This window comes from Antrostomus carolinensis, unplaced genomic scaffold (genome assembly GCF_000700745.2).
Source record: "Antrostomus carolinensis isolate BGI_N321 unplaced genomic scaffold, ASM70074v2 scaffold15976, whole genome shotgun sequence".
Taxonomy (NCBI): Eukaryota; Metazoa; Chordata; class Aves; order Caprimulgiformes; family Caprimulgidae; genus Antrostomus; species Antrostomus carolinensis.
The window spans coordinates 2616-15255 of NW_010321346.1; the positions used below are offsets into that span (position 1 = coordinate 2616).

A 12640-nucleotide genomic window follows, 5' to 3' on the forward strand; every position below is an offset into this window, starting at 1 on the left:
CCAGTTACTTCATCCCAGAATGGATGTCCCACAACCTTCCTGGACAACCTGCATCACAAAGGTGGTTTGTTTTTTCCTTGGATCCATCTTGAACCTTGGTTGTATTAATTTCTGCCCCTTGTCTTTTGATCTCCCACCATGAACCACCATGGCTCCATGTCCTTGATAAACTCCTTGAAGGCACAAGAAGGTTCCTCCTGTGAGTTCCACCAAAGCCTTTTCTTCTCCAGGCTGATTCAGCCCCATCCTCTCATCCTATTTATACTCTTAAAAACTCAGAGGTTTTACAAAGGAATTAATTGATTGGTTTGTCTCTTTTATTTATTTTTATTTTACAAAATATTTCCCAGAGACTTGGTCAGAATTGTGTACAACTAAAATTAACCTCTATCAAATAAATGTGCAGGATTGGTTAAAAGGTCAGCACATGGTTTAGACTGAATTTTATGCCCTCCGAATTGAAGCCATGATACTGTATAAGCAGTGGGTTGATTTTAATAACTTCTTTCCCCTCTCTGTGGAGCTTTATAATTTGATTTAATCTCCGAATTGAAGTGATGATACTGTATAAGCAGTGGGTTGGTTTTAATAAGTTTTCCCTCTCTGTGGAGCTTTATAATTTGATTTAACCAAACTAATTGCCAAACTATGTGACTGGGATACTGTAATTCTAGATCTTAAAGATCCATTGCCCTGGGAAGGAGCTCTAGCTCGTGGAAATCATTAAAGTAAAAGAAAACAACAACAAAAAAATAGCCAAACCCACAAATAAACGTGCTGTAAAAATCTGCTGAATTACCCAAATTGTGCCTTTGTCATCAAAGGCTTTGGCAGTCTCTTTCACAGACAGCTGACTCAGCAGATTTTGCTGTTGTCCCCAGCTTTGTGCGAAGCTGAAGACCACGGTTGATGTTGCACGGCTTGTTCTCAAAGGCTGAGGATTTTTTCCACTGTGTTTACTCGATATATGAAGGAATTGTCACATGAAACTACTCATCTGTGATCTCTAATGCTCTTAGAGTTCACACGTGAAGTAAAACTACACCAGTTCATTTGCAGAAAGGCTACTGCCCTCCTTGTGGAGTAGGATTTGCCAGCTCGAGTTTGGAATTGGAATCAAACCCACAGTTTGAGTCATTTACGTTGCAGACGGAGAGTTTTAGCCTTCATGGTTGCTTGAGTCACCACAATTAATGCTTAGCAATTCTCCAACCAGCTGGTGGTAAAGTAGAAATGCAAATCTGCCTTTGGTATAGCAAGCAAACACTTCAGCTACAATGGGAAATAACTTGGCACGCACAAGATGTCCCAGAGATAATTTCATTGACCAAAGCCATATGCAATTATGAAATTGATATTTTCTAAAGCTGCTACCTGTGCTGGACAGAAAAAAAATAAACTATATATATATATATGTACATACCTGCTTCTCTGATTGAACACAGCCTTGCTTTTCAGAAATACCTTTGAAGGTATTTCTCCTTCTCTTTATTTGCTGTACAAGTTTTAGGCGTCTGCCATCTCCTGGGGAGGAAAAAAACAACTAATCTTGTCCTTAAAACATGGATTTCTGCAAAGAGCTCACTGCTGGGTATAGATAAGTGTGAGGAGAAGCACAGATGAGCTTGAAGGGTAAGCCAAAAAAATGATGTTGGACATGTACAATGGCAAATAAGTGAGGGGAGCATAATGACAACGTAATGAAGCGATAAGCAGGTTGAGATGAGGTTCTGGCCCGAGCAAAGAGTTGGGTCTGTGTAAAGAAAGTTGTGTAGATGTGTCCTGGTTTGACTGCAACAGAGTTAATTTTCTTCTTAGAATAACTGCATTTTGGTTTCAGGGTGGGATTTGGTATGAGAAGAACGTTGGTAACGTGCTCATGTTTTCAATTGTCATTGGAAGTCGAAGGACTTTGTATTTTGCCACTTGGCAGGTGTAAAGGACAAAGGGGGGGGGGGGGGGAGTAAAATTAGCAAACCCAAATTGGCATTTGCATATGCCAAGGGGATATTCCAAATCATATCACATGCCATGTTCAGTAGATTAATGAGAGTTGATGGGAAAGCTCTGGGATTCTCTCAGGGATTGCTTAGGCTCTGTGTTCTGGGATTATGGTTTCAGTTTTTTGGGATTATGGTTTCAGTTTTTTGGGATTATCTTTGCTCTGGGGATCTCTATCTGGCAATTGGCTGGGCATTGTTTGGCAGGTGGTGAGCAATTGCACTGTGCGTGACTCATTTGTGTATTTCGTTATTACTGAGATGATCACTATTATTTTAATTATTACTTTATTTCAACTATTACACTGTTTTAATCTCGACCCGCACGTTTTCTCTTTTACCCCTCTGATTCTCTCCCTCATCCCACTGAGGGATGGTGAGCGAGCGACTGCGTGGTGTTTAGTTGCCGGCCAGGCTAAACCCACCACAAGATGGTACTTTTAACCTAAAAAATCTTGTATATTAATTTATTTCCCCCCCTCACATTCCTCTCACCAAGTAGCAGCTTCAAGTCTTGCTTTGTCCCACCTATTAAAGTACAACTGTCAACGCTGTGGGTTGTAAAGAGCTGCTGGTAGGTAGATAACCCTGGTAAGTGCATCCCAGAGCAGAGGGAGTGATGGGCTGTTGTCTCACAGTCAATCTCAAGCTGTCGGGAGGAGAGTGGAGCCAAACTAGCACAGGACTAGAAGCTGTTCGCTCTAAAAACATCCAAGTTAATATTAGCAGGTACTTTCATTATTATTATTTCATTATTACCAGGTGGACTGGTAATGAAAACTTCAACGTAAACCTATTTCTAACACCCAATTAAAATATATTTACATGGCTTTTTATTTATTTATTTATTACTTTTTTTTGTTTCCCTTTAGGTCTGTTATTTTTCTTACGATGGAAAGGCTGATTGTCTATCTACTGGTTATTAGCACAGCTGTGAAGGCCATGATGTGTCCCAAAAGATGTATGTGTCAAAACCTATCTCCATCCTTCACAATTCTCTGTACGAAGACGGGGCTTCTCTTTGTGCCCCCCAGTATTGACAGGAGAACAGCAGAACTAAGGTTAATGGATAACTTTATCACTACACTTAGGAGAAAAGATTTTGCAAACATGACTAATCTGATTCATTTGACGCTCTCGAGGAATACAATAAGTCAAATCATGCCTTATGCATTTTTTGATCTGAAAGGCCTTCACGCCTTACACTTGGATAGTAATAGACTGACTTACATCAATGAAGATCATTTCAAAGGTTTAATTAACCTTCGGCATTTGATACTCAGTAATAATCAATTAAACTATATCTCTCCTGGGTCATTGGATGACTTTATTGAAACCATTGAAGACCTGGATCTGTCCTACAACAATCTCGTTAACGTTCCTTGGGAAACAATTGCCAAACTTTCTAATGTCAATACGGTCAGTTTGGATCATAATCTCATTGAGTTTGTGCCAGAGGGAATCTTCTCAAACCTTCACAAACTTGCCCGCCTAGACATGACCTCTAACAAGTTGAAAAAGATCCCTCCTGATCCTTTGTTTTCCAGAATACCGGTGTACGCCAAGTCTAAAGGATCTCCACTGTCGTCCCTGGTGCTGAGCTTCGGAGGGAATCCTCTGCACTGCAACTGTGAACTCGTGTGGCTGAGACGTCTCACCAGAGAAGATGATCTAGAAACCTGCGCTTCTCCACCAGAACTGATGGGCAAATACTTTTGGTCTATTAAAGAGGAGGAATTTGTCTGTGAACCCCCAATGATAACTCACCGAACCCCAAAACTAACAGCGACGGAAGGCCAAAGCATCTCTTTGAAGTGCAAAGCTGTTGGTGATCCAGATCCCTACGTTCGCTGGATCTCACCCGATGGGAAGCTGGTCTCTAACACATCTAGGACGATTTCTTATGAGAATGGTACTCTGGATATTTTGGTTACTTCTTTGACTGACAAGGGCACTTTTACCTGTATAGCATCAAATGCAGCGGGAGAGTCGACGGCTCCAGTCGAACTCCTCGTCACCCCGTACCCCAACCTTGCTAACAGCACCAACTGCGATAAAGACGCGGAGCCTGGCCCCTCAGATATTCTCATATCTGCCAAGTCAAGCTTTCCAAACGAAACAAAGGCTCAGCAAGAGAAGGTGGTTGTGGTTGCTGAGCTGACATCGTCCTCTGCTCTTATCCAGTGGCCTTCTCAGCATCACCTCCCCGGGATTCGAATGTACCAGATTCAGTATAACAGCTCTGCTGATGACATTCTAGTGTACAGGTAACTCATGCTCATACCTCTGGTCAAGTAGGTGGTGGAAGGGAGAAAAAAGGAGAGCATAGTTTGACATGGTCTGTGGAATGAGAGCTATCTTGCCATAGAATCATCGAATGGTTTGGGTTGGAAGAGACCATCTAGTCCAATCCCAGTGCAGTGAGCAGGGACATCTTCAATTAGATCAGGTTGCTCAGAGCTCTGTCCAACCTGATTATGAATGTTTCCAGGGATGGGGCTTCTACCACCTCTCTGGGCAACTTGGTCCATGTCTCACTACCCTCAGTGTAAAAAATTCCTTCCTTACATTTAGTCCAAATCGTCCCTCTTTTAATTTCAAACCATCACCCCTGGTCCTATTGCTACAGGCCCTGATATTGTGGGTGATGATGTCAAAGGCCTTAGAGAAGTCCAGATAGATGATGTCTTGCAAATAACTATAAAATAAGGGATGAGGAGCCAGTGGCTGCCTTAGATTTTGCTTGTTAAACTCCTGTTGTTGAGGAGTTACACGATTAAAACCAGTCATACATCTGCTTCTGGGCTGCCTCTTGAGGATGTCTAAACTCTTTACAGACATAATTAAGTTTCATAGTCCAGTTTAATGGACCAAGTGAAGCTGATGAGCAATATCTTTCTTGTTAATGTTTAAGGAAATAGAGATGGAGATTTTAGTTACCTTTCACGCTGATTAAAGTGCAATTATTTTGCTTCAAATATGGGGAGGAGAGGAAAAAAAAAAATCAAGATGCTTCAAGTTGTGAGCTACTCAAAGCAACATTCTGCCTACGTGGATGTGGCCTTATCACGTTGTGCCAAACCTTCAGCTCTTATCAGTCACCTCCTGCTTCCTTTTCTCCATTTTTGTAGTGTCCTGGGGATAAAAGTCACTGCTATGAGTTGGAGACTGCACAGAAAATTTTGGGTTCTATATATTATGTGGATTTCACATTTCTCTGCTGGAATTTAGTTGATGAAGTTTATTTGAGAATCACTATTTGATATTAATTCTCAGTGGACGGCGTGCAAATGGAGTTTGTAGCTGCTCCCTCCTGCAGGGGTGGTTGAGGTTCTGATTTCTGTCTTTATAGGCTTTTGTTTGTGATTAGCTGGGAGTGGAAGGGGTAGGGAGAGGTGGAATGCCTTTAAAGTGGGAGCTAGCATTTGGTTTGGCTTCATAAGGATGAGAATTTCTCGAAACTGAGTAATAATGTTTTGAATTGTGGTGGTTTCGCGGCAGCTGGCAGCTAAGACAATGCAGTCGCTCACTCACTCCCCACCCACAGTGAGATGGGGAAGAGAAAACATAACAAAGGGGCTCGTGGGTTGAAATGAGGATGGGGAGGGCTCACGAACCAATGATGGTCACAAACAAACACAACCTGGGGAAGGAAATTTAACTTGTTGCCAGTCAATCAGAGTAGGATAATGAGACATAAAACCACATCTTAAAACATTTTCTTCTCCCCACCTCTCCCTTCTTCCCGGGCTCAAATTACTTCACACTCAATGTCTCTACCTCCTCCACACAGGCAGAACAGGGCGATGGGGAATTGGGGGTTGCAGTCAGTTCATCACACGTTGTCTCTGCTGCTCCTTCCTTCTCAGGGGAAAGACTCCTCACACTCCCACCTGCTCTGGCCTGGGGACCCACCCACAAGCTGCAGTTCTTCATGAACTGCTCCAGCGTGGGTCCCTCCCACAGGTGACAATAATTCAGGAATAGACTCTTCCAGTGCAAGCTTCCCAAGGAGTCACAGACTTCTTTGGACGCAGCCTGTGACTCCAGCATGGGCTCCTCCATGGGGTGGAGAAGGACCTCTGCTCCAGCATACCTCCTTCCTCTGATCTTCTATTGGTGTCTCTGGGGTCTTCTGCTCTGTCCTGAGCTCTCCACATAGTCACAGCGGCCTTCACGGACAGCCTCCTGCTCCAGTGTGGGGTCCTCCATGAGCTACAGGTGGGCATCTGCTCCACCATTAACCTCCATGGGCTGCAGGGTGACAGCCTGACATATTACCATGGGCTGCAGGGTAACAGCAGGTCTCACCATGGGCTGCAGGGGAAACTCTGCTCCGGCACATCTCCTACCCCTCCTTCCTCACTGACCTGGGTGTCTGTAATTGTTTCTCTCACATCCCCCTCCTCTCTCCTCTACAGGTTGTTGTTGAAGTTCTTGCTCAACTGCTCTTTCTCCTTCTTAAATACAGATTCCCAGAGGTGCTTCACCATCACTGACTGGCTCAGCCTGGTCTGGATGCAGGTCCACCTTGAAGCTGGGGAAGCTTCTCGAAAGCTTCTCACAGGAGCCATCCCTGTAGCCCATTCCCCCTCTACCAAAACATTTGCCACCCCACAAACCCAGCACAATGAATGTAATGCCACTGGTTGCTACTGGTTTGGAGTAGAGTGAGTGAAAGGAGAATGACATTTAATAGCTTCAGAAATATACCTGAAAGCTTGGGTTCAAATATAGTGCTTTAGGAAGCAGTTTCCTAAGGAAAGGAATGTGTGACAGTTGTTCTACTCTATCAAATATTCTATATTTCAAATACCTACCACTGCAAACAGAGTCTTGTTTAAAAAAACCAAAGAACCACGTCTGAAATTTGCGTGAAGCCCTTGAAAACAGATGTTTCACTTTCCAATCACCTGGGATTTTCAGAAGTCTCATGTTAAAATGCCCATCCCCTGAGTGTCTTTTGAGGAAGGATGCCATCCATCCTCCAGTTGTCAGGGCTATGAGCTAGAGAGGAAGCAGGAGGACTCGGTTGAGGGTAAGCAAAGGTCTCTTCAGAGGAGGTGGGAGGATGCCTTGTTGGTGTCTGACAGGGATGGTGAAGAGCTGGCTGGAAGATGAAGCCTCATTTAATTGTCAGCTGTGAGAACATTTGTGACATTGCTGTTTGAAAGAGCTGCCAAGGAAGGGAAATGTGAAGCAGAGACATCTTGATAGTTGTGACTGGGGTTTTTAAAGGGATTTCATTTAATTCTCCCACTACAAAGTCATGTGAAGCAGCTAGAGATGGTGGGTGCATCACAGTCACGGCCAGTAGCATAAAAGAGTTGTTTAATGGGATTTATTTCATCCTTTGCCATAAGAACTGGTCAGTCAACCTGGCAGCCTTCGTACAACGGCAGCGATTCATTCTCCAGGAGTTTGAAACTTCCCAAAGTCTCTAAAAATAAACGACTGACTCACATGGTAGTTGGTTAATAAATCTGTAGAGTTGAATAGTGCTGCTGCTGAAGGAGGGCTTTGTTCCTAAAGAAGAGTTATGTGGAAGAAATGGAGAAGAATATTATATATCCATGCCCCAGATTCCTGTTAACCGAGAGGCTCAGGTTGGTAACAAAACCATAAAATACTCCATGCTTCAAATGGCAGAGCAGCGATTTCAAATAATCCAGTGTAATAGACTGGAGTGTAATGGGCCTCTCAAAGATGAAAATCCATGTGTTCTCCTTCGGTTCCCAGGGTGAGTAATCATCAAATTGAGATCCTTGAAGGAAGTTTTGTGCTAAAGCGAGAGGAACGGTAATTGGGCAGCAATTCTGCATTTACAGTTACCTGAACTACTTCAGGTTATGCTAGAAATGCCCGAGTGTTTTAAGCAGAAGACATTAACATGTGCTGGAGAAACAAGAGTCCTCAGGTTTATTTACTGACTCTTTGCATGGTCAAGACCATGGTCATGGTTGGAACTAGATGATCCTTAAGGTCCCTTCCAACCCAAACCATAGAAACATAGAATCCCAGACTGGTTTGGGTTGGAAGGGACCTTAAAGCTCATCCAGTCCCATCAGCAGGGACACCTTCCACTAGACCAGGTTGCTCAAAGCCTCATCCAACCTGGCCACAAACACTTCCAGGGAGGAGCAGCCACAGCTTCTCTGGACAACCTGGGCCAGGGTCTCACCACCCTCACAGCCAAGAATTTCTTCCTCACATCTCATCTCCATCTCCCCTCTTCCAGTTTCAAGCCCTCACCCCTTGTTCTATCATTTGGCTTCTAATTACCTGTTCCTCAGCTCCCTTCAGGTACTGGAAGGTCACAGTGAGGTCTCTCCAGAACCTTCTCTTCTCCAAGCTCAACAAGCCCAGTTCCCTCAACCTTTCTTCACCAGAGAGATGCTCCAGCTCTCAGATCATCTTCATCCAGGTTCCTCAAAGCCTCATCCAGCCTGGCCTTCAACACCATTCTATGACTCTATAGAATCTATAGATTCTATGATTCTATTTTATTTATGATTCTATAGAATCATAGAATCACCTGGTTGGAAAAGACCTCTGAGATCATCGAGTCCAATCATAATGACCCCAATTAGATTCCCATCTTTCTGGAAAAAACATATCCACATTTATTTCACGGAGTCAATCTGTTGCTATATGAAGATGTAAATAAATGTGTAGCAGCACACCCAGCAGCGGTGCTTCAAGTCCTGCCAAAGGACTTTTACAGAAGGTGAAAAGCTTCCTTTTACCTAAATCTACTGTGTAATTTATTTCTGGCAGGTGATAACTTGCTGCCTGGGGAAAAAAAAAGTATGAAGCGGTGCAGGATGCATCAGAAACCTGTCGCTTCTATCAAGCCGAGCGGTACCACGGGAAGAGCAGTTGCTATGGCAACTTGGCTTTATCTTGAGAATTTAAGTTTGCTCCTTTGACTTCTTTTCTTTTTCCTCACCTCTCCATTTCTTTCTCCCTCTGGGTAGGTCTTTGTAGATAAATGTGGGTTCATCTTAGTAGGTCAAGAGAGGTTCTCCTCCTCCTCTACTCTGCCCTGGTGAGGCCACATCTGGAATATTGTGTCCAGTTCTGGGCCCCACAGTTCAGGAAGGACAGGGAACTGCTGGAGAGAGTCCAGCACAGAGCCACCAAGATGATGAAGGGAGTGGAGCATCTCCCTGCTGAGGAAAGGCTGAGGGAGCTGGGGCTCTTTAGCTTGGAGAAGAGGAGACTGAGGGGAGACCTCATTAATGTTTATAAATATGTAAAGGGTGAATGTCAGGAGGATGGAGCCAGGCTCTTCTCCGTGATGCCCAATGGTAGGACAAGGGGCAATGGGTGTGAGCTGGAACACAGGAGGTTCTGCTTCAACTTGAGAAGAAACTTCTTTCCAGTGAGGGTGCCAGAGCCCTGGGACAGGCTGCCCAGGGAGGGTGTGGAGTCTCCTTCTCTGGAGACATTCAAGACCCACCTGGACGCCTTCCTGTGTGATCTCATTGAGGTTCCTGCTCTGGCAGGGGGGTTGGACTGGATGATCTTTTGAGGTCCCTTCCAATCCCTGACATCCTGTGATTCTGTGTGATCTGTGCCCATAAATAAAGGAAAGGGAAGATTATATTCTTCTTAATTTTCCCTTTGAATGGGGACCAAATCATCCCTTTGTGTACGTGAGAACAACGTATGGACCCTGCACATGGTTCCACCACCTGTGTTCACTTGCACATAATGGCACCATCATCCTTCCTTCTTGGTCCTGGTTTGAGAGATACACAACACGTAGCCACACAACATTTTTCCCTGTGGTAAATATGGAAAAGAGAAGAGGAATTGTGCTTCTGACTCTGGCTGTTTTTTTTCAGGTGAATTGGGTGACTCTTCTCCATCTGTGAAATGGAAACTATCACATTGACCTATCTCCTGGGACACAGTTTAGGGAAATTGAAGGCAGACATTAGTTATGGAGAAAGAAAATTGCATCAAAGTATCTGGCAAGATGAGTGGAATCAGTAAATTAAAGTGCAGGTAGCAATTTGCAGAAAACATCAATATTGAAAGTAAGAACCTTGTTTGTTTGCAGAGAAAAGGTCGGAAACTCTTGTTGAAGAGTGAATCAAGAATCGTAATAACCACTTTGTGCAGCTTTTCCTTCTCTGAGCTGGAAATGGAGCTGTATTCTTTAAACAGCTTCCAGTCTTGATGCTGATTACGGTTCCTGTGCAATTTGGACTCCACAATGCTATAATTTTAGTTTAACTGTCGTTGCTCAAATATCCTGCCCGGGTTTCTAGTGTTAGTTTTGGGAAAGAGCCATCAGCAGAACTGACCTTTTGATACTCAAATAATAGTGATGAATATCAGAGAAGCTTTAGAACACAAGCTAGGAGAGAAACCACGCTGTTATTTTTTGCTGCTTTGTCATGATGCACACACGTGTCCATGTGGAGGTAGAGATGAAGATGCACTTTTTTTGTACCCTGATCTAGGTCCTACGTACCTTTATGAAAATTCCTCTGTGTGTTAGGTTCTGGGATATGACTTATCTCTGCAAGACCTTGGGTCACCTTTCTCTTGGAGCCTCATAGAATCATAGAATGGTTGGGGCTGGAAGCAGGGCTGATGCTCAAAATCCCCTTGAAGGGAACTGCAGGTGCTCCTTATTTTGTCTGCTGGTGTTTCCCAAACATAAATACAGACTGGGTGGTGAGGGGCTTGAGACCAGCTCTGAACAGAAGGAACTGGGAGTGGTGATGAATGAGAAGCTGAACATGAGCCGGCAACGTGCGCTGGTAGCCCAGAGGCCAATAACCGTGTCCTGGGCTGCACCCAGAGCAGCGTGGGCAGCAGGTGGAGGGAGGGGATTCTGCCCCTCTGCTCCGCTCTCCTGACACCCCACATGGAATACTGTGTCCAGTTCTGGAGCCCCCATCACAAGAGAGATCTGGAGCAGCTAGAACAAGTCCAGAGGAGGCCACGAGGATGATGTGAGGGCTGGAGCAGCTCTGCTGTGAGGACAGGCTGAGAGAGTTGGGGCTGTTCAGCCTGGAGAAGAGAAGGCTCCGGGGAGACCTTCCAGTGGCCTCCCAGTACCTGAAGGGGCTCCAGGAAGGTGGGGAGGGACTTTGGCCAAGGGCAGGGAGTGACAGGACAAGGGGTGATGGCTTGAAAGTGGCAGGGGGGAGGTGGAGCTGAGATGTGAGGAAGAAATTATTTGATGTGAGGGTGGTGAGACAGTGTCCCAGGTTGCCCAGAGAAGCTGTGGCTGCTCCTCCCTGGAAGTGTTTGTGGCCAGGTTGGATGAGGCTTTGAGCAACCTGGTCTAGTGGAAGGTGTCCCTGCTGCTGGCAGGGGGGTTGGGACTGGATGAGCTTTAAGGTCCCTTCCAACCCAAACCATTCAATGATTCTATGATTCCTCAAGTGGCTGGCAAATTACAAAAAACCCCCCGTGAATTCCGTATTTCTGAGCCAGGCTGGATAAACTTCAATTTGTAGCCCAGCTGATAAAAGCAGCAGATTACTAATGCTTCATAACAATCTGATTGATGTCCTAGTCAATTAGAAGCTGGATCTCCTAACATCAAAGGCAATAGTCTCCTAAGCATTGAGTTTAATCTTTCATAGCTAGTGATCATCTAACTTTAATTAGCTGCAACTACATGCTATAAATGAGAAGATGAGTATTTAATAGCGATGCCTCTCTATAGATAATTGGGACACTATATATATTGCATAAAACTGCTGATAATGAACATCAACTCCTTGTTTTCTTTGTTGAGGGAGAAACTTAGAAATGGAGAGGCAGATTGCTTTTAATACGGAGTACAAAGGACTGTTCTATAAAGGGCAGAGCTGGTGCTCATGGAGAAAAGGTGATATATTGCCAGATCAATATAGCCATGATTGCATCTGCTGTGTGAAAAGCAGTTGGAATCAGCCACGCTACGTCTGCTCAAAACATTCCTAAATTAGTTCAGCTCAGTGCAATGGAAAAACCTGAGGACCAGGTTAGATTTCCAACAGGGAAATTTGAAAGAGGTTTAATTGCTCCTCATCGGTCAGGCACGTGCCATAAAACTTTGTGTTTCTTTTCTGGGTGCCCTTGACACGCTGGACCTTCATGTGCACTCTATGGATGGTCTACCAGGATGACTGGTTGTGTAGTGCACCTCTCAGCTGTTGGAGATGCCGGGTGTGTGTGCAGTAACTGAGTGATTTTTGAGTTATCTTGGGATTGACGTGGTTATCCAGCAAGTGGGCACATGAGTGGTGCCTCTTTGTAAGGAGGAAATCATGGGCAAATGGTCATGTTTGCATTTCTTCACCCTGCCAGCAGACATTCCTCCAGGAGTTTGATATACCAATGGACTACGGGAGCTACCTGACATCTGTAAATACAATGGATCCCATGATTTGTCACTTTTGCCTTTAATTTTGGTAGGTTTTTTTCCTCATCTTGCAGCATAGCAGTTTTCAAGACAGTTTTCCAGGCTTCTTCAGGGAGTTTCTACTTGGAAACCTCTTCTTCAGTTTTCCATTTATGGGGAAAAGCCTTTATGTTCATAGAATCATAGAATGGTTCCTGCTCCCAACAGGAGCTGCTGGGCAGGGAAAAACTTAATGAAAGTGTAGGGTGTTGCATCTGGGCAGGAA

The 12640-nt window shown here is 44.5% G+C and overlaps 1 protein-coding gene across 1 annotated transcript; it reads left to right on the top strand.

Moving 5' to 3' along the window:
- The first annotated feature begins 2891 nt into the window (after positions 1–2891).
- LOC104526449 (leucine-rich repeat and fibronectin type III domain-containing protein 1-like protein) lies at positions 2892–4271 on the top strand. Its single transcript, XM_010169900.2, has one exon. It carries the CDS (start codon positions 2892–2894, stop codon positions 4269–4271), a length of 1380 nt encoding a protein of 459 aa, XP_010168202.1.
- The last annotated feature ends 8369 nt before the right edge of the window (positions 4272–12640 follow it).